The 24,671-nt window shown below is 48.8% G+C and overlaps 10 protein-coding genes across 10 annotated transcripts; 3 read left to right on the forward strand and 7 right to left on the reverse strand.

Moving 5' to 3' along the window:
- Positions 1-693: 693 nt before the first annotated feature.
- On the reverse strand, positions 694-3,975 carry N7466_007606 (telomere length regulation TEL2 family protein; the record flags this gene model as incomplete). The annotated part of the gene is made up of 6 exons (XM_057166995.1): positions 694-1,174; positions 1,241-1,957; positions 2,005-2,524; positions 2,582-2,668; positions 2,725-3,075; positions 3,129-3,975. 6 exons carry the CDS (start codon positions 3,973-3,975, stop codon positions 694-696), a joined length of 3,003 nt encoding a protein of 1,000 aa, XP_057020036.1.
- Positions 3,976-4,315: 340 nt separating this feature from the next.
- Positions 4,316-5,890, forward strand: N7466_007607 (NEDD8-activating protein UBA3; the record flags this gene model as incomplete). Its single annotated transcript, XM_057166996.1, has 6 exons — positions 4,316-4,359; positions 4,424-4,525; positions 4,580-4,585; positions 4,644-4,723; positions 4,779-5,075; positions 5,139-5,890. 6 exons carry the CDS (start codon positions 4,316-4,318, stop codon positions 5,888-5,890), a joined length of 1,281 nt encoding a protein of 426 aa, XP_057020037.1.
- A 274-nt stretch (positions 5,891-6,164) lies between these two features.
- Positions 6,165-7,411, reverse strand: N7466_007608 (DNA-directed RNA polymerase core subunit RPC40; the record flags this gene model as incomplete). Its single annotated transcript, XM_057166997.1, has 3 exons — positions 6,165-7,139; positions 7,202-7,306; positions 7,367-7,411. 3 exons carry the CDS (start codon positions 7,409-7,411, stop codon positions 6,165-6,167), a joined length of 1,125 nt encoding a protein of 374 aa, XP_057020038.1.
- Positions 7,412-7,807: 396 nt separating this feature from the next.
- N7466_007609 (NADH-quinone oxidoreductase subunit D) lies at positions 7,808-9,376 on the forward strand (the record flags this gene model as incomplete). Its single annotated transcript, XM_057166998.1, has 3 exons — positions 7,808-8,473; positions 8,557-9,277; positions 9,339-9,376. The coding sequence occupies 3 exons, from the start codon at positions 7,808-7,810 to the stop codon at positions 9,374-9,376; spliced, it is 1,425 nt and encodes a 474-aa protein (XP_057020039.1).
- A 787-nt stretch (positions 9,377-10,163) lies between these two features.
- Positions 10,164-12,003, reverse strand: N7466_007610 (uncharacterized protein; the record flags this gene model as incomplete). The annotated part of the gene is made up of 3 exons (XM_057166999.1): positions 10,164-10,543; positions 10,636-10,838; positions 11,072-12,003. The coding sequence occupies 3 exons, from the start codon at positions 12,001-12,003 to the stop codon at positions 10,164-10,166; spliced, it is 1,515 nt and encodes a 504-aa protein (XP_057020040.1).
- An 822-nt stretch (positions 12,004-12,825) lies between these two features.
- N7466_007611 (uncharacterized protein) lies at positions 12,826-14,920 on the reverse strand (the record flags this gene model as incomplete). Its single annotated transcript, XM_057167000.1, has 5 exons — positions 12,826-13,712; positions 13,775-13,852; positions 13,907-14,466; positions 14,532-14,601; positions 14,668-14,920. 5 exons carry the CDS (start codon positions 14,918-14,920, stop codon positions 12,826-12,828), a joined length of 1,848 nt encoding a protein of 615 aa, XP_057020041.1.
- Positions 14,921-16,002: 1,082 nt separating this feature from the next.
- On the reverse strand, positions 16,003-16,917 carry N7466_007612 (PhzF family phenazine biosynthesis protein; the record flags this gene model as incomplete). Its single annotated transcript, XM_057167001.1, has 1 exon — positions 16,003-16,917. The coding sequence occupies one exon, from the start codon at positions 16,915-16,917 to the stop codon at positions 16,003-16,005; it is 915 nt and encodes a 304-aa protein (XP_057020042.1).
- A 466-nt stretch (positions 16,918-17,383) lies between these two features.
- Positions 17,384-18,628, reverse strand: N7466_007613 (glycoside hydrolase family 12 protein; the record flags this gene model as incomplete). The annotated part of the gene is made up of 4 exons (XM_057167002.1): positions 17,384-17,627; positions 17,694-18,115; positions 18,175-18,230; positions 18,334-18,628. The coding sequence occupies 4 exons, from the start codon at positions 18,626-18,628 to the stop codon at positions 17,384-17,386; spliced, it is 1,017 nt and encodes a 338-aa protein (XP_057020043.1).
- Positions 18,629-20,010: 1,382 nt separating this feature from the next.
- Positions 20,011-22,478, forward strand: N7466_007614 (glycosyltransferase family 2 protein; the record flags this gene model as incomplete). The annotated part of the gene is made up of 3 exons (XM_057167003.1): positions 20,011-20,310; positions 20,383-21,108; positions 21,225-22,478. 3 exons carry the CDS (start codon positions 20,011-20,013, stop codon positions 22,476-22,478), a joined length of 2,280 nt encoding a protein of 759 aa, XP_057020044.1.
- A 172-nt stretch (positions 22,479-22,650) lies between these two features.
- Positions 22,651-24,610, reverse strand: N7466_007615 (uncharacterized protein; the record flags this gene model as incomplete). Its single annotated transcript, XM_057167004.1, has 2 exons — positions 22,651-23,090; positions 23,221-24,610. The coding sequence occupies 2 exons, from the start codon at positions 24,608-24,610 to the stop codon at positions 22,651-22,653; spliced, it is 1,830 nt and encodes a 609-aa protein (XP_057020045.1).
- Positions 24,611-24,671: the final 61 nt, after the last annotated feature.

The following is a 24,671-nucleotide window of genomic DNA, read 5'->3' on the forward strand; positions in this document are numbered from 1 at the left end:
ACCTTCGCCCCCGCGAACATTTGAAGATGAGCTAGGGTGTTTCACAACAACAGGGCTTTTCCACCAAAACGACATGCAAAGGCCAAACAAGGCTTGAAATTGAGGACAACGGTGAAGATAGATACGCCGAAAATGTCTCTTCCACGATATCTATGAAAGACAAACACAAAAAATACCCGAATCCGAGTTCCCACTTCTTTTAAGTCCACGGAAGATCTAGACTGTCACAGAATGTTTCCCGCAAAGCAGGAAGTTTAGTCAAAGCCTACACGTCACCTGCAAAGCCCGACTGGTGCCCAAGAACACAGGAGACGTGTCCCTTGTCGTATTGAGATCAATCGGGGCTTATTGAAAAGCATAACCAGCCGATCCCTGATGCCATCTTTCATTTCTTTGAGTCAGTACGAGGAAGTTAATTGAAGGACATATCTTCTTCTTCGACGGTATACTGATCTCATGGACGTCAAAAGCACAAGATATGGTGGCACTGTCCTCAACATGCGCTGTATACTAGGCAAAAGCCCGAGCAGCATATTGGAGCGAGAAAAATTGTGATTTACTAGTATTCATGGAACGACCTGAAGTTGTTTACTAGGAAACTTGAAACGAGCAGATGTCTGCCCAGGTGTAAATCCATGAATTCACATATTCGTTCTAGATAAACTCTACCTAGGCCCGGAGGTAGTAAGTACCTCAATACTTGAATCCGGAATTGACGCCCATCAATCGACCTTGATACCGCTCTGTAATCTCCCCAATCCGAATCATCACGCCCGCAGCTAGAGTTCGCACCTGATCCTGGGTATCGACAGGTGCATTTGAATGCACTCTTCTCGGAACCGCAGGTGTATTATCAAACACTTGAGAAGCCCACTCACGTAATTCAATAACCTGACTTGCGCACTCGGTGACAAGACGCTCTTCACCGTTCGATCCCGAAGCAATGTTCAGGTCTACGGTTGCAAGAAACAAGGTAAGGAGGGCAGCAGTGATTGTCGGATCACTGGACATGGGACTTGTGTGTAGTGACATGAGAAGCGAGAGGGTGTCGTGTGTAAGGCCAGGCAAAAACGTAGAATATGGACCGGAAGTCGATAGGATAAGAGAGAGAGTCTGGAGGAAGAGGGTAAGGATGTGGGGGATTATGAATGGGTTGTGCGATGAGACTGATGAGCTGTTATTGGATGAGGGTTAGCGGAATTGGAATACTCCCAGAGAAGAACGATGAAGTTATACGTACGAGGAAAATTGGAGCATCATCACGTTAAATCGACTGGTAAGGGGGTAGAAGAATCCCTCGGCAAGAACCCTGTAAAGATCCTTCGCAACAGCTTTCTGTCGCTGAGCATCACGTTGTTGTCGCTTCTTCTCAACTTGCATGCGGGTCGAGAATGTGCGTACTTTGAGAGCGTTTGGCCCCGTCATTTCATCAGCAGCAATAGCAGCCATTGGCTGCAGTGAAGCTTTTGACATTTCTCTAGTGAGCGCTGCGATAGGGGAATCTTTAGACTCTCGGAGCTTAGCATCTAACGCTGGCGCAAGACGTTGAGATGGGAACGAGGTGTCCTGCAAAGCAGGGAGGCCCAACGTTTTAGCATCATCTTCTCCATTGCCGGAGACTTCGCGAGCACTCAATCCAAGGGCTGTGAGAATGGCAGATCGCTGAACTTGGGATAAGTCTCCCTCAAAGAAGAACGCTGTGAACCAACGACCCATTTTGAGGGGCTGTGAGACAATCAAGGCAATCATACTCTGGAGTCGGGCTTCGTGAAATTGGGGATGCTTGTTGTCGTTTTGGAGGCCGACGATTGTTAGTGCTAGCTCCTCAACGTGCTCAGCAAGCTCGCTGCCAAATCCTATCTTACGACGGATCAGACTCGGCGCTGTCGTGATAGCTAGGTGATAACGTTCGACATTTTCGTTGTCTCGGAGATATGTGACCAGGTCACGAATGTACCTGGGAGATGTTAGATAGGTCTAGTGCGAAGTTCTCGGATGACTTACACAGGTGCTGTTGGCTTGTTTCGCTGAACTAGCGTTGCGTCCTCATCGTCGTCTTCTGCGTCGTCGTCAGGCTTCTCATATGGAATGAGGTCTTCGTCTTCCGATTCGCCATTCTCATCCTCATCATCGCTAATGACCTCTAGTATTTTCTGAGGACCAGAGCGCGATTTGAGATCTTTGGTATTCGAAGGGGCAGCTGGGGATTCCACTGGGTTGAATAAAGATTTGATGGACTCAAAAGATCCGACATCATCTTGAGCTTTTATCAAACTCAGATACCACTGAGTTTCGGCGCTCTGCATTTCTTCAATATCAAACTTCATCGACTTTCCTGGCTCCTCGACAAGTTCAGACATGCCCGTTCCAACGATCATACCCATGAGCCGTGCTCTATTAGATGATGCGGCAAGTCGATTGGATATTGCGTTCAGGAATGCCCCTGAGCGACCAATTTCCTTGACTTGAGAAGGGTCAATTCGATGCAGTCGGCCTGCTGCCAGGAGAATGATTTGGGCATTGGCTAGTTTTTTTTGTCAGTATAAAAGCCAATATATGAGCGGACAAGGATCGAACAGACCATCATGCTCACGATCACTATTGCGATTGATAACAAACTTCTCTCCGAAGTGTTCAAGGCTGCGAATGATCAGGGTTTTGAGTGCACCTTGTGCGTAGTCAGTATATGAAAACAGAAAATGTTGAACCATGAGATGGAATTACTATTTTCATTGTCGTAAGTTGCGACAATAGTTCGGTTGATCCCAACCGGGAAGACAGCTGCAAATCGGCCCGTCGTGAGCCAGTCTGAGATTTCTTCTTTGAAGTGTGACCTATCACCGATGACCAGGGATAAAAACTTTGCTGCTCCAGTCACAATATCTGTGCATGTCCTTGGATCACTGGGGTAGTCACATGAGCGAATCGATCGATATCTGATAGGTAAATCCATGAGGATGATTTGAAGGACAGTGAGCTGGGCTGATAGCCTGAGCCGATCAACAAGCAAGTTGAATTTTATGGAGAATGATGGGTCTTGGAGAATGTTTGCGTAAATCTCAGGGACCAAGAAAGCTGTTAGAAAATTAGCCGTGAATGCTTGGACAAAGTTCGCAAGAAATGCTGACATGAATAACCCAGGCTAAGAGCTCGTTCAGTTAAAGAGGCTATGAACGACGAGCCGCTTTCGTCGTTGGTATCAAGCTTTGATATGAAATGGGAAATATTGGAACCAAGCCATGATGTATAACGAGAGCCATCTCCAAGCCATTTTATTGAAGATGATTGGATTTCACTGGCTACAGTAAGCGCTTCGGCTGCCGTGGACATAATCTTGCCGGAGGCAACGAGAGATAGCAGTTCATTCCACGAGACTTTTTGCCGCGTATTATTGTCGTAAAGAGATAAAGTGTCACCATAAAGACGAAACAGAAAATCCTTAGGTTCCAATAAAGCAGCAAGAACAGATAAAATGTCCTCAATAGCAGCATGACTGCCTGAACCTTCGGTCTGATGGGAAGATGCTCGGGCTGATGCGATGAGATATCGAAGGCGAGCAACAAGGGAGCTAATACCAGCAACGTTGCTAAAGCACCGTAGGAAAGCAGCTCTTATTCTTGAGTTTTTGACTTTCTTGCCATTTCCCACAACGGATGTCCAGTGGTCCGGAATTGTGGTGCTGACTAAAATCTGGAGGATCTGAGCTGATACAGAACCAGCGACCCGAATGTCAAGTCCGGAGATTTTGGAATTGCTGAATGGATCGAGTGCAGCTAAAACCGCAGAGACTTGCTCTGAGGAAGGTTGGGATTTTAGCACATCTATAATCCGATTCGGAGTTAGATCTTCATCCAATGCCAGGCTAATAGTGGGTTTTATGGGGGCATCGCTGAGATGTCGTCTTGATTCAACAGCTGCCAATGAATGGTCCGAGTCCCGCTTGACGGTTTTAATTGCCGTCAAAAGCCCGTCCATGGTGACTGTGAGTTGTTGAAGAGATGAGTAATTCATAATTATTGAGATCCTGAATATCTTGTATGCGGCGGGACTGTCACGTGCTCTACGCGGCCTGCCTCATCAAACACCGCATCTTTCCATTCCCCTCCATCAACACAACTTGCGTCTACACAGAGTCATATCGAAAACTGTGCTTATTCGAGTTCCTGGCATCGGGAAATACCTCCCTGCGAAAAATTACACCTCGAACCGCAACTTAACATTGAGAAACCGTCTTAACCCTGTGAGCATAATAAGGCCTAATCAACTCACGCTCAGCCAACTGCTTGATTAAGCTCTTCTCCCCCCCTCCCCCAAAATGGTTGGCCCTGCTGTTGGGTATCCAGCTGAGAAAGCCAGATGGTAAGTTTGGTTCAGGTCTGCACATATACGCGCCATAGTACAACCATACTCACACCCAGCACAGGAACCACTTGTACAAGGTCCTATCTAAGCCGGGGCCTTTCTGTGATGAGGACTGGGAACCAGGAGAGGATACGATCACTACGCTCGAAGCCTCCAAAATCCTGTAAGATAACTTCTCTGGCAAAAATATGTCGAATGGTACTAATGATGACTATAGGGTGATGTTCGTCCTGCTTAATTATATCAATCCAAGGCAATGTCAATAACTAACACCAAGTTAGCGGAGCCGGTGGACTAGGCTGTGAAATTCTAAAAAACCTTGCACTATCAGGGTTTAAAAATATTCATGTTATTGATATGGGTAAGTTCGTTCACTCAATTTTGTCGGAATTCCATTTCTAATATCAGACCGCCAGACACTATTGATATCTCGAATCTTAACCGACAATTCTTATTTCGTCAGGCTGATATAGGGAAGCCTAAGGCAGAGGTTGCTGCTGCCTTTGTCGAGAAGAGAGTAAAAGGAGTCAGCATCACACCTTATGTTGGAAAGATCCAGGATAAAGATGAGGATTACTATTTGCAATTCAAGATCATCATCTGCGGCCTTGACAGCATTGAGGCTCGCCGCTGGATCAATTCCACTCTGGTCGGGATGGTCGACATGGAAAATCCCGAAAGCCTCATACCTCTAATCGATGGTGGAACTGAAGGTTGGCATCTCATTCTGGTTTTAACTCTATCTTTTTGAAGACGTATATTAACTGAGAAATTAGGTTTCAAGGGACAAGCCCGTGTAATTCTGCCAACCCTTACATCATGCATTGAGTGCCAGCTGGATATGCATGCCCCTCGACCTGCTGTGCCTCTCTGTACCATTGCTACCATCCCTCGACAGCCCCAGCATTGCATCGAATGGGCACATCAGATTGCCTGGCAAGAGAAGCGCAAGGACGACACTTTTGATAGCGATGATATGGAGCACATTTCCTGGGTTTATAATGAGGCTTTGCAACGATCCCAGCATTTTCACATCCACGGCGTGACCTTTCAGATGACTCAAGGAGTAGTCAAGAACATTATTCCCGCCATCGCATCGACTAATGCTGTCATTGCAGCATCAACAACATCTGAGGTGTTCAAAATTGCAACCTCGTCAAACCCTTATCTGGATAACTACATGATGTATGCTGGCGAAGAAGGCGTTTACACCTACACGTTTAATGCAGAGAAGAAGGATGATTGCCCCGTGTGTGGTAACCTTGCTCGTAAGATGGACGTTGACGCGAGCATGACATTAGGCGACTTCATTGAAAGCCTCGGCGAGAAGGCTGAAGCTCAGTTGAAGAAGCCAAGCCTCCGAACAGAGGAAAGGACACTTTACCAGCGGTTCCCTCCTCAGTTGGAGGAGCACTCAAGACCAAACTTACAATTGAAACTGAGTGAACTCATGGAAGATGGCCAGGAAATTGCAGTCAGCGATCCAGCATACACGATTGATTTCCGATACCGGCTTCACTTTAAATAAGGGATAGGTTTTCTACTTGTCCCTTTCGACAAAGCAGGGTTTACAATGCCATGATCATATGTCTAGTTTCAGCTTAACTCTTAGAATTAAAAGACAGTTAGCTGCCAGCCTTCTGCTCTAACAACCATGGGATCCGGACTCCGGTCTCGTAAGACCAACTTTTAGACCGAACTTTTCGTAAATGTACAGCTCAAACGAAGCCAATTAAAACATGCCAACGCCAGTCAAATGCATTATGTAAGAAAGCCGCCGTGGAATGAATGTATCCAAGGCTTTATGCCATCAGATCATTCAAACCGCGCTTCCAACGAGCGCATTTCAACTTCAAAACCTTGACGGATTCCAGGAAAAGAGTATCACTCTCGAACTGGCCAGAGCTCTCCACATTGAAGATAAAGTGATCCCGGATACGTCCCAGCTTGACCTTGCCCTGGAATTCTTCGTGACGCAGACACTCTCGGCTGACGGTATCGTTGAAAGCATTCTCCACAATAGCCTTCTGCTCACCAGCTCGTCCCTCATATCCGCTTCCAGCACGCGAAGCCTCCGCGGAAGTAATGGTCTCAAGGCCAATGACGCCCTTGGGGAAGCACTTGGCGAACTTCTTCGCATCCTCGCCAATAATGGGGCGCAGAATCTGGATGTCCGGCATGAGACGGTAGGTCGCAGTTGCGACGGGGGAGAATTTGGCGTGGTCGGCACCAATACCCTTAACACAGTGCAACTCCATCTCAATTTTTTGACCGGGGCGCATCTTGGCGATGAGGATATCGGGCTGAACAGCGCGGATTGCACCGTCACCAACAAAGAACTGATCCTGACGACCCACAGGGGTGAAGGTGAGATGCTTAGCATAAACGTGAGCGTTGTTGTAAAGCTTGCGGGGATCCGTCTCATCGTCGGCAACATCGGTGTTTAGGGTGCACTCGACATCAAGTTGCATCACGACGGTGTTGAAGTCAGTGAGCTCGGGGGGCGCGGATCCGTCGTCTCCGGGGGGCTTCTGCTCCCAGTGCATCCAATTGATTCCCTCCACAGAGCCCGTGAGCGGGATGAGTCCGAGACGCTGCGCAAGAACCTCATCTTGGATGACAGAGGTGTTGTTGTGAACGTAGACGGTTTCAATAGCCAGGGTAGGGATTTCGGCCATCAAAATACGGCGGAATGCATTGGCGACGGCAGCATCGAGTCCAATCAACGAGAATGAGGCCTCGTACGGGTCATTGCGGTGGTATTCGACCTTGAAGTCCTGTCGTGGGGCTTTATAAGCATAGCTCTCTCTTTTTTGCACTGAACAAGGTAATAACATACATTCTTGAACTGATCAAGAGCCCATCCGTGCGATTCTCCGGGCCAATGGCCAGGGAAGTCTGTGGAGGGGATGTTGGTAACAGTCTCTGCATTGATGCCGATGATCTAGAAACGATTAGTGCTGCGAACTATCAAGAAAAAAAGTAATTTGTCTGTAGTACTTACACGGCGACGCTGCAGCTCCTCCTGCGACGGAACAAGAGGCGCCATTGTGTGTAAAGGGTGGGGTTGGACTGTGAAGGTGAAGATTGAAATTTGGCAGATCGGCGATAAGAATAATTTCTTGAGGTGATTTTCTGGTTTGAGTGCCTCAGGCAGTAGTAAAACAGAGCAATTTCCAAAATTACCGTTTATTACTCCGCATCCGGTGCTTTCATAGTGGAAACTTATGAAATGTTCTGTCAACCAACCAGAATTGGGCTGATGACCCGACAGCTCGTTCACGTGACTATGCCAAAACTGGAGCGCGACCTCTATCTTCATTATTGCCAGGTTCCTTTCCCGCAGTAGCTGAGAGCATCCACTTTGCCTTGTTGGATGCGCCTGGATTGAGGAGCTCGTTCCGTCTTTTCCTCAATTGGTCCATCTCCCCTCCAAATCACCTCCATGGCCGTCTCTTTCGCTCGCCTGGCGAGCAATGCGCCCAAAAGACTCTGCCTCCGCCCCTCCACTTCCTTTAACACATCTGTGCCTCGATCCCGCTCGATAACCACTACCGTTCCTCGTCAACATGCCGCGGCTACCAGCTACCAGGCCACACGGCTAGTTCCGACTGACCCGACCTTCACTTCCCTGGCCAACAAGGGGCTTCCCGAGAACCCCGATGCCGCTGCTCTCGAGTCCGAGGCGCAGGGTATCAACCGCAAGATCCGTCACTACACAGTCAACTTCGGTCCTCAGCATCCCGCTGCTCACGGTGTGTTGCGATTGATTCTGGAACTCAATGGCGAGGAGATTGTCCGCGCCGATCCCCACGTCGGTCTGCTGCACCGTGGTACCGAGAAGTTGATCGAGTACAAGACTTACATGCAGGCTCTGCCTTACTTTGACCGATTGGATTATGTCTCCATGATGACCAACGAGCAGTGCTTTGCTCTGGCTGTCGAAAAGCTGTTGAACGTTGAGATTCCGGACCGTGCTAAGTGGATTCGGGTTCTGTTTGGCGAGATGACTCGTATTCTTAACCACCTCATGTCCGTCCTTTCCCACGCCATGGATGTTGGTGCTTTGACACCTTTCTTGTGGGGTTTCGAGGAGCGTGAGAAGCTCATGGTTAGTGCCACCATCTCCAATGGGTTGTAATTGGGGTACACAAGGTAGAACATTCGCTAACCCAAGATTTCGTTGCGATCTAGGAATTCTATGAGCGTGTTTCCGGTGCCCGTCTTCACGCTGCCTATGTCCGCCCCGGTGGTGTGTCACAGGATCTGCCCCTTGGTCTTCTCGACGATATCTACCAGTGGGCTACCCAGTTTGGTGACCGTATCGACGAGACCGAGGAGCTGCTTACCGACAACCGTATCTGGAAGGCTCGTACCCAGGGTGTCGGTGTTGTCAACGCTGCTGATGCGCTGAACATGAGTTTCACTGGTGTTATGCTCCGTGGTTCCGGTGTTCCATGGGATATCCGCAAGTCGCAGCCATATGATGCCTACGACCAGGTCGAGTTCGACGTCCCCGTCGGTGTCAATGGTGACTGTTACGATCGTTACCTGTGCCGTATGGAGGAATTCCGCCAGTCCCTCCGTATCATCCACCAGTGCCTGAACAAGATGCCTGCTGGTCCCGTCCGTGTGGAGGACTACAAGATTTCCCCGCCCCCTCGCGCTGCCATGAAGGAGAACATGGAGGCTTTGATCCACCACTTCCTTCTCTTCACCAAGGGTTACTCAGTGCCCCCAGGTGAGACTTACTCGGCCATTGAGGCCCCCAAGGGAGAGATGGGTGTCTACCTAGTCAGTGACGGAAGTGAGCGCCCTTACCGCTGCAAGATCCGTGCCCCCGGTTTCGCGCACTTGGGTGGCTTTGACCAGGTTTCCCGTGGTCACCTGTTGGCCGATGCTGTCGCTATCATTGGTAAGTTTTCGCCCAAACCTACTTCGTCATGGCCTTTTTTAACGTTTATGTTTTCTTTTAGGTACCATGGATTTGGTGTTCGGTGAGGTCGATCGGTAAAAGTGTTCGTATCACACAATAATAAAAACAAAATCAGAAAAAAAGGAAGAAGACGCAATGACCCCCTTTTTCTAGACGGCGGTTTCGCCATTACGGGGGGTTAAATTCATGTCAGGTGGTTATCCCATCTATATGATAATCTTTGGACCCCTCAACTCTCACCCAGGTGTACCAATTTTCCCATGTTTTCTTCTCATGGCGTTGTTCTACTATTATTATGTCTTGTCTTTTCTCTTTTGTCTCTGCCTATTTCCCCTTACCTCTCTCATAAGCCCTGTGTATAGTGAACTTGATTCTTTTGAGACATGTCTTTTCCGAACTATTGGTGTAGTTCTATGCACATCCATGTGCCCAGGTGGACGTTCTGTAGTATGTGCTAGTCCCTCGGTCGGGGTACCTAGGTAGTACTCAAGTGTAGGTAGTGGCCCTGGAGCCCTGTAGAATACATACTGAAAGATACTCATCATTCGAATCCAAAACACTAGCTATCCAACCAGCACATGCATAGGGCTTGAGTCCATTCTGAGTACCCAGCAAGTGAAAATCGCCAACAAAAAACACAGCTCTATGTGGACATCTCCATGATACTCCAAAGATTCAGTCAATTACAAAAACCAGAACACATGAGGTACAGACTACCTATCCAGATATAAAACCTATCACCAATAGATTGTGTCAGTACATACTATACATACCAGCTCCACATGTACTCCATGGTGGTTCAAAGTAGAGGACATCTGGAGGATCTTTCATTACCTTTATGCAAACGACTCTTTTCTTTGGAACGTTAGGCTCCAGCTCCCCCTTGTTTTCTTCGGTCTTCCCACCGTTTCTTTTTATCTTGAAATTTCCGCTTAATTTTAGTCCCGGTACCCTTGAGTTCGGTCCTTTTTTCTTTAGCCCATTGACTTATAGAGCGATGATGGCCGCCATCGCCAGGAACAGGGGCTGGGGGAACAGGGGCCGGAGGAAGAGGGGCTGGTGGAGGGATGACTGGCACAGGAACAGGGACTGCAGGAGGAGCGGGACCTGGAGGGGGAATGACTGGAGATGCAGGAGGACCAGGACCTGGAAGAGCATGCTCCTCGGAGTCTGCATCCGAGATTTTGCTAGTATGTGGGTCTACACCTGCTGCTGCCTCGTCTTCCAGTTGGTTGAAGTATTTACCTGTTCGGAGACAGAAAACCGTCATGGTCAGTCTGATTTCACAACTTGCAGTGTAGTGAAAATTAAAGAGCAATGATATTTGAGTGACTCACGTTCTGCCATATAATCGACATGTTCAATTTTCACATGCTTCCCAAAATAAACAGAGTTGAATACAGCATAACCGCAAGGGTTTTTTTTCGTCTTCGGATTTCTCTTTCTGTAATTGAGATTGAAATGACCGTAAACCACAGCAGCGTCAGCATCCGGGATGTTGAGGATGTTAGCTTGATTCAGACGATAGACATATTGAGACCTATATAGTGATTTGACGAGTTAGTATGTAAGCTGTAGACATCAATTGATACATACATATGTAGTACATCAATGTATTGATTCAATGTTACAAGTATGTATGGCCATTAACATTTGAATGGATACATATGTATCATTGGGCCTCGAAATATATGTGGTTCAATGCACACGTGTGTGTACATAACCCAAATGAAACAGATTGATGCCCAAAGATTAAAGGAAATAAAAACTCACTGGAAATCCTTGCAGCCCAACAGACCTCGCGATGTGACATTAAATGCACATGGGATGAAAGTATGACTAAGTAGGACATTCAGGAAATGCTGCACTGTCTTGACCGTGTCAGGTTTGATTGGGATATCAAAGCTAAATACCCCCTTATTGTGCATGCCCTCATACGAGAAGGGTTTCACCTCCAGTTCGCCAGCGTTATACGTAGCGTTTTTGGCACCCGTTTTGGCTGCCCAGTCAATCACCACGCCCCTGGTTCCAGCATTTGCATACTCAGAGTCTTCCTTTTCAATGTCCTTGAAAGTAAGCCTAGCAACAGTGTGATTGTCTATGTCACCATTGTCCGCCTCTGATAGAAAAAGAAACTCGATTGTGAATTTTCCAACCTCCTTGTCTCTAATACCCTTATGAACATCGTCAATCTTTGTCACAATCTGGAGAGGTTTAACTTCTGGCGGAGTAGGCGGAGAATCCTGCTCTTCTCCTTCCTTTTTCATCTTTTCCAGTGCTTTTTCAAGCGCACCCGGCTCAAAGATATCGTCGCCTTTCTTGACCACTCCTTTTGGAACCGCACCTGGCGCTGGGAGCGCCCCAGTCTTGAAAAGAGGCCCAGGCCCAGCTCCAGCTTCTTTTCTTTTACCTTGGGATTTTTTCTTGCCACCAGTGATCACCACGGCCTTCCTGAGTGCGTCAACCACTGGATTGGCATCGAACTTCTTTTTCTTTGGTTTCGCTTTAGCCGTGCCATCGGCAACCGGCAAAGTCTTAACCGGCGCTTTACCAGAAGGCTCGACTCGAGCTTTCGTTTTCTTTGGTGGGACCTGGTCTTTACCAGTGGTAACAGGATTTTCTCGTACTCTTTTTGCTGATGGTAGATCTTCCGTGAAAACAGACTGTCTGTGTCTTTTCCCAGGTCTCGTTACGTCTGGAGGCATGCTTGATATTGAATATCTGTCCAATATAGGAGGTAGGTATATAATGCGTTGGGATTGCAGTACAAAATGAGTCTTGTGAACAGAAAATGAAGAGTATAGTCATGAAGAAAAGCCTCTTGAGGTTGCCAGGACAAGATACTTAAGCAATCCAACAGCATCTTGTCTGGTTAAAGCATCGAGAGGCTCTCCAAGGTTGGTTGAATGTCGATGCATCAAAGCATCTACAAATAGATCAGATGAAAGGGTTCTCTACAGCCTTCAAAGCAAAGAAGACGAAAATGTTGAATATGGTTCTCAAAGTCAAGTACAGAATCCAAAGGCTAGGGTTGAATTTCCGAACATCCGAAGTTTCTTTGTCTGTTCATCGCCTGGTATGTGTCTTTCGCTATTTGCAAGAAGCCCAAATTGAACTGTACCTATCAATGACTGGAACCCGATTAGGAGAACTTGAGATTGGATTTCAACGCCATGGAGGAATTGATTCAAGATTGCGATATAATTAAATCTAGGTAGCTACCAGTTACTGTTACATCAAAGGATGCATGTGGAGAAAACGCTTTCAAGGTTGAAAGAATCGTCGATAAGTTTCTTGAGAAATGCATGGGCACCTTTGAATGGGCGTTCAAAGTTGAAAGAGCCGGCCATCCATTGTTCAAATAACCTTGAAAATAAGCTAGCATGGAACTTGAGTCTTTGAGGAGAGAGTAACATTTGTTTCACTAATCTAAACTCAAATTCCAAAAATGCATGGGAGCTGGTTCAATGGCAATATTTACATGTGGCTTGTTAATGTGTATCAACCTATCTCTTTGATGGGAACATCTATTTTCCCACTTCGAAGAGCGTTTGATCGTGAGTGATGGTGTTGTTCACAACACCGACATTCCGAGTATAGATCTCAACACTCCCATCATATGAAAGACCCTGGAAGCTCATGGTCTGGTTGAGGCTTCCAAAGTTATAAACCGAATCGGTTGTAGCCAAGGTATCACTCAAGTAGGATGCAGTAGCCGATTGCGAAGTCCGCAGACTCGAGCCAAGGCTAGCACTAACAAAGGCTTCTTTGACACCCGAAAGCCCAGATGTGCTCTTTGAAGCCGAAGTATCCAGAACCGACGCCTGAACACCATTGGGAAACACGGCCGGGCCCAGGACATCAAAAGTGAGCGACCGGCTGATGTTTCCGTAGATGCCAAGTTCTTCGCCTGATTCAAAGTACCACCAGTCGCAGTTGATTGGGTACTCATATGAAAGAGAGTATCCAATGCTGGACCCTGTCTTGTCCGTTCCAGTGGTCTTTTGGGTCGTGCTTTGGTACCAACCGTAGTCTGTAAGCTGGTTGAAGTTTTCGTAAGAAATGTCCTGGCTCCAAGAAACTTCCTTTTCTCCGCTGGAGGTCTTTAGGTTGCTGGTGATGAGCAGTGTTCGCTTTGCTGTGGTTGTCTCTGTGAGAGTCTCGTTCGCGCCGGTTGAATTGGTTGTGATCGCGCGCGTGATTTGCAGAGAGGGAAGCGGGTCTTTGATGACTGGCATGGAGCCGGTGGTGATATGGCCTTCCTCATCTTCGAACAAGAAGATCTTTCCAGTCACATACCAGGAATCGGTGGTAGTGTTCGCAATGGTGGCGTATTCCCCACCGTTGTCGTTGACGCTGACGACGATCAGATCAAAGGTGTGAGGCTTTCCATCGGAGAGGTAGGGAATGAAAGCTGGATGTATAAATTTAGATTTCTTTGTTCCGTAGTATTATCGAAAATTCCAGCGAACTTACGAGTAATGTCAATTTCATGTTCACGTAGATCGAATGCATCAATTCCAACGATCGGCTTCCAAAATCCCGGGACGATACCTGTTTGAATAAATTAGCAGTGTCGGGGTTATTCAGAATATATTAGCCACATACCGCCAGTGAAGACGACTGGGAATGGCCACGAGACACCAGCAAGCATTCCATCGATAAGGACCTGAACCTCGCGCCACGGTCCATCGCCATACAAGGCACCGGAAACATCCTCAAAGGTATCGGTATCAGATGACAAAGTGTTCTGGTACCAGAACTCCTCATCTGCCTGTCCACAAGCAGAGATACTGACCACTGCTCGCTTAAGGTTCCGGGGTAGAGTGTAAGAGACAGCAGTCTCTTCACCGGGCAGCACTGCTACACTGCTCTCATTGCTAGCTCCAAGCAGGCGAGAAATTGGCAAAATCTTGTCGGCTGCAGCAGGGGTATCTGGGACTGTGAAGAAGGTGGCTGTCAAGGTAGTGTTCAGAATTCCAGTGTATTCCGAGTTGACAATGTTGCCCAAATCAAAGATGAGCTTTTGGGGCTCCTTCCATAGAGGCAGGTATTGGTGCATTTCCTTTGTGTATGTGTAATAGATTCCATCAGTCGTTGGCTCAGCGGTGGATGTTCTCCAGATTTCCGTTGAATTGAAGTACATGATAGCGAGACGATCATACTGTCTGAAGGATTGTGAATAAACTATTACTTGTAAAGCTCCACGCTGGTGCTGGACTAAAAGACTTACCTGCCCTTCGATGTCAAGCTGAATTCCATCACCACTCTATTGAAGTCGCAGTCAGGGGGTGTATAGAATCCTATCCATTTTTGTCAGCTATTTCCTTGATTTTCAAGATTTCCAACTAATGTCTGCGTGCACTCACCAACATAAGGACTGCCATAGCTACTCGCGAAATCATAATCCATAAGCGTCTTCGTGACAACACATCCATACTCGTTCTTCCCCTCCGAGTTTGCAGATGCGGTCAGAACAGGCGGAGAGACCTGGAAGTCATGCAGCTCCCCTGTAGTCGCATCGCTGGTCCTCTTGAGGATCTGGTGTTGGCCACCTTTCGCCGCAACAGCAACGGCAAGGGAAAGAGTCGTGAGACCCCCGATAAACGAGCGCGGCAACATTGTGTTCTGGAACGCACTCAGGCTTCCAATTTCAATTTTCTACAAATAACCCCGCACTAGGTGAACGCTGCGGTCGACTATACATGGCCAATCTCTCTCCCCTTTATATGCTCAAGCTTGAGTAACTTGACTAGTACTAGTACATGCTAGTTCTATCGGTACCTGAAAAGGCGTGTGCTACGTAGCAATAGCCTATCGCACGGCAACCGAGCATCCTTTTCCTCCAATAGGGTCACCCTTCACAAAGCTAACACACAGACCTCGACCGTTGAAGAATCGACTTCTCTCGTGTTGCCGTAGAAACTAGGTAGATGGTCCAATCGCATACATCGTATCCCCGCACGGCCTCATTTCCCCGACAGGCCACGATAGGCGCAGTGAAGCCGATGCACGCCAACGCTCGGCAAAGGGGAACAAGCATCGGCTGATGCGCCACTAATACCCCTCAAAAAGTGTCATTCAAGCCCGTCGATAAGCCATCTCTGCATCGATTGCCGGCAATAGCGGCATTAGTCTTCTTTCAATCCATTTTGCTCCGTCGGAGACCCGGGCCCCCTCAAGATAACTTATCCTGGGTAAAGATCGTCTGCTGTTTACTAAGTGTAGTGACAGTCCGATATTTATCGATCGGATTAGTTTGCGATCGCATAAATTGGTCTGGGTAGGTGACTCCTTCATGTAGCCATTGCAGAAGCGAGTGTGCGATATCATGTTAGCGATGGAAGGGAAGAACACCACGTCGGAGCGGAACTGGGGACTCAAGAATCAGGGGTTGTTGAACTTGACGCTACCCCGGACTTAGTGGCCACGGCCCACGAGACAACGGGCGCGAGTATATCGATTCCCTCGCTTAGCCTGCAACACAGCACCTGAGTTGTTCCGAATCAACGATTGAATCACACCATGTTGCCAAGAAAAGAGGAATCAAGAATCAAGACGAAAATTTCAAATGCGAATGCGATTTCTAAACAGCCCTACACTCGGTTGTACATACTATAGTCTATACCTACAAAAAATCATTTCTACGGCTCATTTGCCCGAAAACCTTGGAACCGTATTCTCCGAACTATTTCCCGAACTACTCAACCTGATCGCCATCGCACCTGCCCAGTTATCCAGCACCCCACCACCCCCTCCCCCTCCCCACCCTGTCTAAGACAGACCCGAATCTCCGATGCCTTCCCCATAGCCCACCCTTGTCTCACACGAACAGGTTTCTCCGCGACGATCCCACTCCCACTCCCGACGAGCCCGAACACCAAAGCCGCGGCCGCAATCCCCGTCGCCGGATCCTCAACGTACCCTGCCGATCTGGGAAACTGTCTTGCCTCGAGAAGCTGCTCCGCGGCATCGAGTACAACGTACGGATACAAACCCGTTGAGTCGACGCTCTCGCACACGCGCACGATGGCTTCCGGGTCCGGGCGCAGGTTTTGCAGGATCTCGCGGCTTTTCAGCGGGATGAGGGTTTTTGTGCGTGAGGTGCGCGCGTTCTGGATTGAGAGGCCTCTTGCGAGGTCGGTCTGGGTGAGGCCGAGGCTGGAGAGGATCGAGGGGGTGTGGGCGGGATGTAGGTCTTGGGTTGTGCCTTTGGGTTGGGATATGAGGATGGTGCTGGATTGTAGAGATTCGGAGGCGCTGGGGAGAATCTTTGCGTCGACGATGCCTGATAAGGTGGATATGCGGATGAGATCGTTGGGAAGGTGAGTGGTTAGTTTGCCTAGTTGGTGTAGAAGCCAGATGGCGCCGACGGTGGCGTGGCCGCACATTTCCATTTCGTGGTTTGGGACAAAGTAGCGCATTGTGTAGTGGGTTGGAGCTGGGGATGAAGCAGCTGGGAATACGAAGCCGCATTCGTGGCCGGCCTTTTTGGCAAGGGCCTTCATTTCTTCTGAGGTTAGGTCGTTTGCGCCGAGGAAGATTGTGGTTGGGTTTCCGCCATGATTTTCGTTGGAGTATGGGAAGACGGAGAGGTCGTACGCTTGGATGTGCTCCATTTTGAAGGTGGTATGAGTATTGGGCCGAGGTCTTTTTGGTCCCGAGTTTCAATGGAATCACAGAGCAAGAGATTTGGCTGTTGAATATTGTAATATACTTACTAGTAGTGTAAAGAAATGTGAGTCATAAAGGACACGCAAAATGTTTGGCTTAAGAGTACAAAAATAATCTCGCGTGCGGACCTTGGGGCGAAAACCCCCTCCTTAGCACGCGCGCAGCCTTGCAAGGGGTTTGAGCACTGCCGTGGTACCGCTGTGGTATTATCGGAGCGCGGCGTGGTAGGAAATAAACCTCACTTTTTGGCCTTTTCTTTCATACTACTAGTACACATGCAACGACTTCTGCGCCAACTAGCTTCGCGGAACACAACGCATTTGAAAATTGTTCATGATATGAAAGGCTTCAATAATTCGTAAGTAATGCATATTAAATGTGATTTGTACAGAGGGTCAACCATTAACCCTTTCATGACTTGATATCAATAGACAACTCTGTCACTCCGAAAGTGACGTTACTCGCAGCCGAGAAAGCCTCGGTTCCGAACTGGAAGATACCCATGTAGTCCGCCTTAGACGGATAAGTACTTCCAGATAAAGAATAGAGATCTGTGATCAATGGGTACAGATCACCCTCAAACTCTTCTGTAGTCTCTGATGCAATCCACGTCAATACATTTTGGCTGTTGCTGTTCTGACCACTGTAGAGCCCGCTGTAGAAAGAAAAGATAGGGTCAGTAAACAAGACTTCAAGGGATACGGATGACAGGTGGACTCACAATGTAGTCCCGTTGATGGTATGGTTTGTAACAATACCGTCTGAATAGCCGATGGGATCAGACGAAGCACCAAATCGCGCAAACCACACCATGACTTCGAATGAGGCAGTGGTACTGTTCTGAGCTGTGGCCTTGTCACTGTCAAAGAACATATCGACGGCGACGTTGCATTCAAGGTCTTCGGCGGTAAGGGCTGTTAGGTCCGTGGAGGCCACAATGGCGTCGCCCACACCGTAGGTCCAGTGAAGAGCAAAGTCAATGTCGGTGATATCCTCCAACACCACAGGCAGTACATCTTCGACTTGGATATTGGGGAAAGCATGCACAGGTTGAGTCTCGGGACCGGCGTTGAATTTCCAAGTCACTGACCAGTCCGGTGCAGTGGTCTTGGTCGGGTAGGTCTCATTGTTGTATGTTGTGACCTGATGGGTTGGGGTTAGCTCAAGATTCGAAACCAGGCTGAAACAGGTCAGGAGCTTACATTCATACACAAAGCGCCTACTGTGGTGTCGGTAACACCCCACTGATTGGGGTTGACTGTAAAAATGATCGATCAGCAGGGTTCACGGGAGGGTGATCAGCGATCGGAATGTGGATAGGACCACAAAGCTGGGGAAGAACGGAAGAAGAAGTCACTCACGTGTAAATTGTTCTCCCTGAGATGGTGGAGAGATACCCCATGAGGATTCGCAGTATAAGGTGTTGGTGAGACCGTTGTTGGTGACGCTGCCGCTGCCTCCTGAACCACCGCCTGTGCTTCCCGAATTGCCTGAGCTGCCTCCAGATCCCGAGCCCGAATCCGAGTCTCCGTCGCTACTGAACAGTGGTTTTTGACCGGTCGCGGCAAGGTGAGCGTCGATTCCGACCAGGGTTCCCACGGAACCTCCGAGAGGGATAGCGAGAAGAATGGCGTTAACAAGCAATGTTAGAGCCATGATGTGTGTATGAGTGTCCTTGACAAAGGAAAGCGCTAACAGCCCAAAAAAAAAAAAAGAAGAAAAAAGAAAAAAAAGAGCAACGCGACTAGGAGTTGAATGGGGATTCAGAGTTGTTATCGATGGATGGGGGGACAACCGGATTGAGTTTAGCGGCAGGTACTAAAAGCGGGAACCGGACAGTGACTGTTACTTTCTTTGCTGGAAATGACTTCAATTTCAGTCAAATCAGTGAAATCATCGGTTTTTCAGGCCTTTTTTCATTTATTTTCATCTATTTTGGTCTCGGGTTAGGCTTCTTTAGTGCTTCTTAGTCATCCCTAGGTCCCTTTAGTCCGATTAGTGCGATTAGTGCAGGGCAAAAAGGGCTAAAAAGAGCCAAGGAAGAAGGGAAAAACCGGGTCCAAGTGGGTCTTACCGCCACGCATTTGCCCCCTGCGTACGTGCTACGCCGAATGCGGTTACGATACACACATGGGTTCCGCTTCATATTGTCACGCAACCACTCACAGTAGGCTGATCTCTATCACTCGAAAAGCTATCGTGTGCTTTGTGGCTGGAGAACACATCTCGATCGGCAAAATTGATGCACAAGCCCAATAGATCACAGTAAATCGATAAATCAATAAAATCGATAATTTCAGACTTTTTTCTCTCTTTTTTTTTTTCTTGTCTTCTACGTGGAAAAAAACTCCACCGAAAGACCACGGATCCGGACAAGGCAACCTCTTGGATTGGTCACACAAAAAATAGAAATCACAACGTTGAGTGGATCAGGAACGAGATTTTTTTTTTTTGGTGAATTCAAGCAGCCCTAACTTGGTACTTCAATAGACCGGGCAATCATGACGAAAGCGGATGGCTTTTCTTTTTTTGCTTCAGGAAGCCACGCGGGTTAGGGTAGCATACAGGTGTATTGTTATATTATTCCCACTAATTTATACTGGATCAGCAATGTATGATTCAGATTAAAGCAGAAAAGCAGGATTTAGAATAACTGGTCCAGGTCCGAGTACGGGTCCCATGTAGTAAAACGCAAAGAGCAATCTGGTTTCCCCGATTGGTCGGTGAATCCACATGCGATTCACCTAAGCCTCCCTTCTTTTCCGCAATATGCACTCCCAGTCCCCCCAATGATAAGAGCGTTTTGGGATCTTCTCACTCCAATTTTACCGACCCCAGTCATCTTCTCCCAACTCCCCCAGCTTCATTCTCTTTCTTTTTGATCACATTCGTTTTTTCTATTAAGCCGACCTGTCTCAGGTCTTTGTCTCCAAACAAAAAAAAAAAATTAACCCCGACATACCTTCCACCTTATCTATACCTCCCAGTTCGATCCTAGCGCATTCTTCAAATCTTTGCTCCCGGCGTGATCGCCCAACATGAACGGGCATACGGCCAACCTCTATGGCCCCGAGGAAGAGGAGATGACCACACTTCAGGGAGGTAATGGGTATCGAGGTGTCAATCCCACCAGTCCAAGCACTTTCGACTTTGAGTTTCAAGATATTCCTTCTCCGAGACCGAGAGTTCCATACCGAGCCGGCCATACCGCCAGTCCCCGATACAGTCCACCCGAGTATGCCTCCCAGGGCTGGCTTCAGCCTACACCCAGAACCTCGGATATTCCCGAGACCTGGGCAAATACCCCATATGACTCTCGTTCCACATCACCAACTCTGGTAGGTAGACCTCGCGTTTAGATCCGGTCGCTAGCAAAAACCGGCAAACTAATAGACTCAATTGTTGAACAGTATCAAAACACACCGGTCCAGCAAAGCGCTCAGAGTTTGGCCCCACTGGTCAACACACCCGCCTCACCAGGTTTCTCCAAGGAATGGGTGCAGACCGGTTCCTCATCCATTGCCCGCATCAGTGATCGCGACGACGCCGACACCTGGAAAGGATGGAAGCGCTGGGTCTTCTTCTTGACTCCCTTCCTCACATTTGGTAACACCGGAATCTATCTGTTCTATCTCGGCCTGCGAATCTACTGTATCATTCAGGCACAAAATGCCGCCGGAGTCAGCTATGCTGGTGCTTGGGTCTTTGTCGCCATTGAGATTGCCGTCGCGATTCCCTCACTTATGCACAACTGTTGGACAATGCTCGCTTTGAAAAAGCGAGGCCGAGCAAAGCTCCGCTTGACTGGAAACGACTGCCCGACCGTGGACGTCTTTGTGACTTGCTGTGGTGAGGATGACGAGGTGGTCCTCGACACTGTTCGGGGTACCCTTGACCAAGATTACCCGCAAGACCGATTCCGGGTGATTATACTTGATGACGCCAAATCCGCAACTCTGGAGGAGTCTGTCATACAACTCTCGTCAACCCACCCGAACGTCTACTATATGGCACGAGAGAAGATTCCCGGAAAGCCGCACCACTTCAAGGCTGGTAACTTGAACTATGGTCTGGACCAGGTGCATACCCTACCCGGAGGTGCAGGCCAATTCATGGCTGCGCTGGACGCTGATATGGTAAGTCATCAATTCTTGATATATTTTTTTTCTTATCTTTCCTCCAAGATTATTGGCATCAATATTAGCCAGTCAAGCATTATCTTAGCCTTGGCGCATAAACTAATATTTGACAGATTCCCGAACAAGAATGGCTTCGCGCAATCCTCCCCCACTTGTTGGTGGATCCTAAGATGGCCCTTGCATGCCCTCCGCAGCTCTTTTACAATACCCCTGCGTCTGATCCCCTCGCCCAGAGTCTGGACTTCTTCGTGCATGTTATTGAACCAATCAAGGACGCGCTCAACGTGGCGTGGTGTACTGGCTCGGGTTACGTCGTGCGTCGGGAGGCCTTGGAAGAGATTGGCAACTTCCCTCTTGGCTCCTTGGCAGAGGATGTCGCAACATCGACTTTGATGCTTGGCAAAGGTTGGAAAACCGCTTACATTCACGAGCCGCTGCAGTACGGTACTGTTCCCGAAGACTTTGGTGGTCACTTGAAGCAGCGTACTCGATGGGCCATCGGAACTGTGGATACGGCTTTTAAGCTGAAGTTCTGTCTCTGGGGTGACGCTGTCCGTCAGATGAGCTTCGCTCAACGTTTCTCTGGATTCCTCTACGCCACCTTGAGTTTGTATACGCTCCTTCTGACCGCTTCTCTGTTCGCAATCCCTGTCATTCTCTTATGGGGTAAGCAACTTGTTGCTTACGCTAACCAGGATGAGCTTCATTGGCTTATCTGGGCTTGTTTCGCGGCGACTCTTAGTAACCGTCTGTGCGAGTTTGCGCTGTTTATTCCCGCTGGTTATAATACCGGTCAGCGTGGTTCTCGTTACCAGCTATGGATGTCTCCTTACATTGCCATCTGTATCGTTCGCTCCTTTATGCTGCCTAAGTGGCTTGGTGGTCAAACCCAGGCCTTCAAGCCTACTGGTTCCCTAGGCTCGACTCTCAACGAGCGTGACCCTAAGACCCGAAAGAACATCTTTGTTCGTCTCCGCGTCATTCTCTTCAACTACATGGCACTCTTCCACTTTGCCTTCGTCTATGTCACCCTCGTTGCAGTGGTAATCTCCTCCTACCGTTGCTTCGCCGTGGCCAGCGGCTTCAAGGGTGTCATTATCTGCTTGATCACACACGCCTTCTGGCCCCCACTGACCTTCCTTTTCATCTGCACATCTCTGTGGACTCCGGTATCCTACGCCATTGACCCTCCCTCTATGCCGGAGCGTGAAGACCTCTTGAAACGCGACCCGAAGACTGGAGTAGCCCACCCGACTAGCAAGAGCAAGAAGATCGCTTTCGGTGGTCAGGCTGCTTGGTTCGAACTCCAGTACACGGTCGCCACTGTCGCCACCATTCTGATCTTTGTTTACTCTTTCTTCTGGTAAACCATCTTAACGTTTTGTAATGTATATCACATAGGGCATTCGGAGTTACGATACACGAATTTGAGGTCATTTACCCAGGTCGTTTATTCTACAGGAGTCATATACAATGATAACTCGCTTAAGAGATTCGACGTTGCGGATCCTGTTCTCATTGTTTCTCACTATATATCGTTCATTTTTCTGTTTTCTGGCGTTTCTTGGGCTTCTCATCATTCATGTCAAACTTTTTCGTCCAAGACCCATTCATGACCTCTTTATCTGCTCCGTGCAATCCAACGTCATACCCGTTTTTCATACTATCCAGACATATTTGCCTACGTCGATCGAAATCAAACATCGGCTTCGGATACGTCTTTCCATCCTCCGAAGAACCACTTCCATCCCCCGTAACACGACACCCCCACTTCTTCTGGTCGGCAATAGGCGCTTTCCACGGCTCGTAAATATACTTCTTATCAAACTGCTCCAGCTCGGGACAATACCGGCGAACAAGGTGACCTTCCGGATCCCACTTTTTCCCGAACGCAATCGGTGAATAGCAGCGGTAAAACTGCGCGAAGAAAGCGGTGCAGGAAAGCCACATCCAATTTCCCACATTGCAAGCTGTCTCGTCTATTTTTAACATCATAATGGTCAGTAGGTAGCTGCATTTCGCACTAGGCATCAGCCGACATAATATTTGCGGGAAAATATTCTGGCGGGTGGAGAACCTATCGGCGATCAGGATTCAGGGCAGACTCACGATCGATCAGAAGCTCTTCGAAAACCTCTGCGCCTCGCTCCCAGCTCACGTAGCAGCCTCCACGCGTCAGAAAACAGGCAACACTATGTCTGCCGAGGTGATGTATCCACCCCTCCTGCCTCAACTGCCGCATGAGGGCGTCGATCCAGGGAAATCCCGTGCGCCCTTCCTTCCACCGAATAAACCATTCTTCTGCCTCGGCTGAATCAACAGTATATTTCCGTGTATCCGTCTCATCTTTCTCTGAATCCCCATCTTCCACGTCCAAATTCTTAGACTGCAAATGCCAGTCGATCAATCTGACAACAGGATTCCCATATGTCGTCGCAAAGGCAGGACCCACAGCTGCCTGTGCAGCAAAGTACATATCCCGAAATAGCAGCTGGCCAGGAAGATTAGTAGGGATCGACGATACGGGCTTCTTCTGCGCCTTGCGCTTGCTAAGCACATCCTGCACATCCCACCAAAACTTGCGCACAGAGAGCGACCCAAAATGAAGATGCGGTGAAAGCAGCGTCGTGGACTGTGGCTCAAAGTCCGCAGGCGACGTATTAGGCTTCTCAAACCGACCAATATATTCCTCATTCTTAATAGACGTCGCCAGCAACTTCAACGCCTCACTCTCACCACCCCGATGCGGCGTACTAACACTCGAAGCAGCAATCCCCAGTTCCTCCAGCGTCGCAACCCCAAAATCGCCCCTCGGCCCCATAATCCCCGCATACTGCTCATCCTTGCTACTCCGATGCTCCGCATTCAAGTCCGGCTCCGCCTCTACCCTATCATCCTGCCTTGCACCCGAGGTCCCATCCAGCTTCATCTTCTCCCACTCCCACGGGTCAGGCACGCCCGCAGGCACCTCCAGCGGCTTATCAGGCTGTCCGCCATTAATCTTCTCCGCAGCCTTTTCCACCTGCGTCATGCTCATCGTCGCCTTACCGCCGTTCTTCGCCGCCAGCTCGTCGGGATCGAACAGGTTCCGCCCCATGCGCGTGATAACCTCTACGCCGGCCTCGTTGGCCAAGCGCAGGACCTGCTCGTCCCGCGCCTTTGCGTAGGGATCTGTATCCCGTTCGAAGACTAGATGTGTTACGCCCCATGCTTTCCAGAGTTTTGGGAGCACGGTCTGTGGCGCTTCGCGCACGACCCAGAGTTTTTGCTTGGCGTTGAGCTTCGCGTAGGCGGTTGAGAGGTCGCTTTGGCATTCTAGCAGGAAGCGCCAGCGGTTTGGGCCTACGCGGGAGCGGTACACGTAGTGGGGGTCCCAGGTCCAGACGGGGATGAAGATTGAGGGCTTTAGGGCGAGGGCGGCGTGGAGGGCAGGGGAGTCGTGGAGGCGGAGGTCTGTTCGGTGCCAGTATAGGACTACCTTTGGTGGTGAGGATGGCATTGCTTATTCGGTCACTTTGGTGTGGAGGTAGTGAGATAGTTAGGTGACAAGCTGATGAGGG

This window comes from Penicillium verhagenii, assembly GCF_028828195.1.
Source record: "Penicillium verhagenii strain IBT 33310 chromosome Unknown utg000007l_segment0_segment0, whole genome shotgun sequence".
Classification (NCBI taxonomy): domain Eukaryota; kingdom Fungi; phylum Ascomycota; class Eurotiomycetes; order Eurotiales; family Aspergillaceae; genus Penicillium; species Penicillium verhagenii.